General features: G+C 30.9%; 1 protein-coding gene across 1 annotated transcript in view; it reads left to right on the forward strand.

Annotated features, from left to right (window-relative positions):
- Positions 1 to 3,864, forward strand: part of LOC117170037 — a 4,952-nt gene extending 1,088 nt beyond the window's left edge. The window contains exons 2-5 of the mRNA XM_033356556.1: positions 694 to 740; positions 1,075 to 1,119; positions 1,212 to 1,284; positions 3,170 to 3,864. Of these exons, the coding sequence (XP_033212447.1) occupies positions 694 to 740; positions 1,075 to 1,119; positions 1,212 to 1,284; positions 3,170 to 3,864 (860 nt within the window). The remainder of the gene's footprint in view (positions 1 to 693; positions 741 to 1,074; positions 1,120 to 1,211; positions 1,285 to 3,169) is intronic.
- The last annotated feature ends 742 nt before the right edge of the window (positions 3,865 to 4,606 follow it).

Raw genomic sequence — 4,606 nt, forward strand, 5'->3', positions numbered from 1 at the left:
AATAGTTTGTTAAAATGGTAAGTTTTCTAAATAAGAAAATGTTATATTTCATTATTATTTAGCAGGCAAAAAGAATGGAATTAGTCAAAAGTTTCAGATCAAAGGAAAATATTTCGTCGAAAATAAAAAGCTTCTAGGTTTAGGAATGCTATATAATTGAATTTTCTTATAATCCCGGCAATTAAATTAAAGGACAGAAATGAAGGAAATGTCAGTTTGACCGGTTAATTTCTTTTTATCAAATAAAGCACATAAAAAGTTAAATTTATAATGCAATTTTATTTCTACGGGGAATAGATGTACTGGATATTTGCAATTTCTCTAATCAAATAAGAAATATTTTTAATTATGTCCCAAGAGCCAGACACAATAGTGCTCTTCTGAATTTAATCAGCTTCAATATAAAGAAAGAAATTGTAAGGTCGTTTGAATAATAGCACCTCTACAAATTTTTTAATACTAATATATTTTCTTGTAACTTGTTTCCGTAAGACAGGTCCATAGACCTTATAAGATTATTGTAACATTCTTTTCATCGATATTTCAAATAAATATTTAGATCGGTGGTTTACGGATTGAAAATAAAAGTTTGCAAATGAGTTACTGATTGTTAAAATTTTTGAGAAAGTCCTAGAAAATTCCTAATCTTGAGATAATATTGTAAAATAACTTCTGTACATTTTATTTGTATAGCAATTGCAACCCTATTGCGCTTCGCAATTTTCGCCCCTACTGTGGTGGTGAGTTTAACTTTAATAATTTTATTATTTATAATTATGCATAAATTTTTTCAATGTCTTTTAGTAATGACCATTTTTAAAATTTCTAAAAAAGACATGGCTATGGGTCTTCTCTTATGTTCTCAAATGCTAATCTTTTAAGCACTCTTTCCTTCCTTACTCATTATACAAAAACATAAATTTCCTTCAAAAGAATAGCAATTTTTTATTAATAAATGTAAAAAATAACTTGTTGCTTGATAATAAATTACAAAATTATAAAATAATTGGTATCTATAATATTCATGCTTTCATAAATCTAATTAATACTTCTGTTCTTCCTGACGATGATCAGGGCGTTAAGCGTAAAAGACTTAAATCCTGCTTGGACAACTGCCAAGTGAGTATACACAAATTTTCATTTCATTCTTTCACATTGAAAACTTAATTCTTAGAAAAAGTGTGAATATTCAATAAATTATGCGTTTTTAGGTAAGAACTGCCAGCTATCCAACATACTGTATTCAGGATTGTAAGAACGCTTGCGTTGAAGGTTGCTACGGTGGTAAGTTTTCTAAATAAATAATTTGGGGTCAGCTTCTATGATAGCCTGTATTATGTTTATTTGATTTTTGGCTATAGAATCCATCTCTTTCGATTAAGAGTGGAACGATTTGTAAAAAAAATGGTTCCTTTTTTTGTTGAGAACTGATTTTTGAAGCTCCAAATCTTGCTATTCTATTAAAGATTGTAATTTAATCCTTTTTGTTGTAAAGTTCGACAATTTGTGTTGAGATTAATGTATTTCACTGTAATAGGGCGCTCATAAAGCACCATAATCAAGGTAAAAAATATATAAAAAATACACGAGCAAGCAGAAACAGCAAAAAAAATCACAACGTTCTCTTCCTGCCTGCTCGAGTGTTTATTTATTTTTTTTTTCGTGGATTAGTGTGCTGTCTGAGTGCTGAAACGTTGGTGAATATTTGTTACAAATTTTTCTTTGTGATTTGATATTAATGGAAATAAAAAAGACAAAAGAAAAAGAGAATGAAGGAATTTGATTGATTGCTTTCTCATTTTTCATTCCTCCTTTTTACTATTGTCAAAAAGTTCAATTTGTTTCTTTTCTTTTAAGGTGAGAATTCTTATTTTTTTAAATTTAAATAGGTACATCTTATGGCATTTCAGAGTGCGATCAAATAAAAAACGAGGTTTAAAATAAATTGTAGCTGAAATTCTAAACCGATATTTTAATCAAATTGTTTCAATTTAGTCGTTGAACTTTCGGATTTATGTACATTATTTTGATTATGAGACGTTTTGATTTTAATCTCATTAAAATTTCTTTAGTTTCAAATGTTAATTTTGCATTGTAAGGTTGTTCGTTTTTAAATTAAAATTTAACTATTTTTTAGAAAATAAACTCCTTTGCAGGAAGTTGATATTTTCGGCTTGAAAATGCAACAGCTTGGTAGAAAATTTATCCATTTCTGTCAAAAGTGTAATTGTTCAACTTCAACTATCAAGTTCAAAATGAATTTTTCTTTGGATTTAACTGTGTATTTGAGAATTTTTGTTCTTAAATAAAGGATGTGCCGGCTAAAAAAAGGTCGATTCCCAACCAAGCAGTTGTATCTTAAACTGAAAAATATAAATTTCCAGCCAATTTCTTACATTCTTAAATTAAAAAGTTTAATTTACAAGTAAAAGTTAATTAGTTAAATTTTCAGATAAAAAAATAAATTTTTAACAAAAAGTGAAACGACCTATGACAAGAATAGATGAATTTCTTAACAATTTCATGAATTTGTAATAAAAGCAAATGATTTACATGAAAGTAGTTCAACTTTCAACACAGAAGTCGAATTGTTCACTAACAATGATGACTTTTTAGGAAAATATTTGTATTTTTAGCAAAATAATAAAATTTTTAAACAAGAAGCAAAATTCTTAACCTAACGAAATAAATTTATTAATAAAAATTTAATGGGAGGCTTATCAATTAAAAAGAATTAACTTTTCAACCAAAAAAATCTACACTGAACTCCAAAGATACGGGAAGCTCGGGAATTTAATACCCCAAAGATACGAGTGTGAAAGCGGCTCCTAGTCCTACGTCGTTTCGATCCGCCCTCTCGTTTTAGAGCCGGGACGCTCGCATCTATGGAGTACTTATATCTTTGGAGGTCGTATCATTGGAGCTAGAGAGAATTGCAAAATATTTCACTGGTCAGGCCTATTTAAATCCTATTACTTCTGAAACACAAATTCTAATCCTGGTGTTAGGAATGCATACAAAATTAAGCAAAAAGAAATATTTTAAGAAAACAAATTTTGTTCTCATATAAGGTCGCACTGATGAAATGGTCGTTCGTGGGACTGATTCTGAAGTCAGAATAAATTTTCCCAAACCTTTGAAAAAATTAATCCTCTATTTCTTGTTGCAGAGTTGAGTTTCAAGTCTTTACCTAACAGGGAACCTATTGACCTAAATCGGTCTCCTCCCAGCTCTCCCATTTCTACATGGTCCAGATCCATGTCTTCCCCTGCTAGGTATTCTCCTGTCATGTATCCTCCTGCCACGCATCCTCCTGCCCAGTATCGTTCTGCCAGGTTTCCTTCAGAAAAATATTCTCCTGCTAAATATCTTGCTGCAAAATATCGTCCTGCCTACTATCCTTCTACCAAGCATCGTCCTGCCAAGGATCCTCCTGTCAGGGTTATTGTTCCACCTGCTAGGCTGCCTTCTAATGACGGAAATGGACACGATCTTGCAGAAATAGAATTTATTCGCCTTACCTCCAATAAGAATCAGCAAAGGATATTCAAATTTGGCAGATTCACTTTTCCTAACAATACGTCAGTTAAATTAAGAACACAATCAAATAAGCTTGAACCTGTACCATGCGATGAACAAATTGTTATATTTACATCCGATGGTGATGTTTTTGCAATATTAGAGACTACTAAGAGTTTGGCTGGATTGTATATGTATCATAAAGGCACAAGACCCCGTGCAAAAATAAACATGATATCTAAATTGGTTTACCCATTGACCTCAAAAGAAACCAAGGAAATTCCAGTGGGTAGCCTACGAAAAATTATGCTAGATTATCGAATATACCTTGAAAAACCCGCGTAAACCACAATCCTTCACAATTTTTAAAAATAACTGATTATCTTGATTATAATAATTGTAATGTAACCATTTTTTTTAATATTTAATCACGATATAATTGTTTGTAATCCAACGTTGGATACAAATGATGTTAATAACTCTTAATGAGAAATAACAATAAAAATATAATATACTATGCATATCAAGATTTGTGTCTTCAGCCAATATCTTAGCGAATCTTTTTTAGGTATTAATTCCAAGTACAATGAAACTCTTTTATAGCGTCGATTTTGGGGCTGGCGGTGATTGAGAACTGACTGATTGTAGCCCGCTCCGCTTTTATTTGTTTAGGCTTCACTGATCGCCTCAGTGGCAATCGCAGACCCCGCGCAACTCCTTTTATAGCTGCCTGCGGTGCGGCGTCAATTTTCGGAAGGGCTATAGAAGGGAGGGCTATTAAAAGGTTTCAATTATTTCGTCCTGTATCGTTCTCCACTTTAATAAAATGTGAATCAATACAATATGATAAGAGCTCAAAGTCTAAGTTTTACTCCCTAGGGATTGAAAAGTGACGTTAGAGATAAATACTGAAAATTATACATCTATGAATTCAAATTTCTGCAAATTAACAAAAATTACTAAAAGTTCTTCAGTTGGCAAAAAATTTCATTAATTTTTGAAACTTCCAAGAAATGTTCTAAATTGAATTTTTGATAATTTATGGAAAGTTATTATATTTACCTGTAAAATTATTGTAAATAACAGA

Source organism: Belonocnema kinseyi, chromosome 3 (genome assembly GCF_010883055.1).
Source record: "Belonocnema kinseyi isolate 2016_QV_RU_SX_M_011 chromosome 3, B_treatae_v1, whole genome shotgun sequence".
Taxonomy (NCBI): domain Eukaryota; kingdom Metazoa; phylum Arthropoda; class Insecta; order Hymenoptera; family Cynipidae; genus Belonocnema; species Belonocnema kinseyi.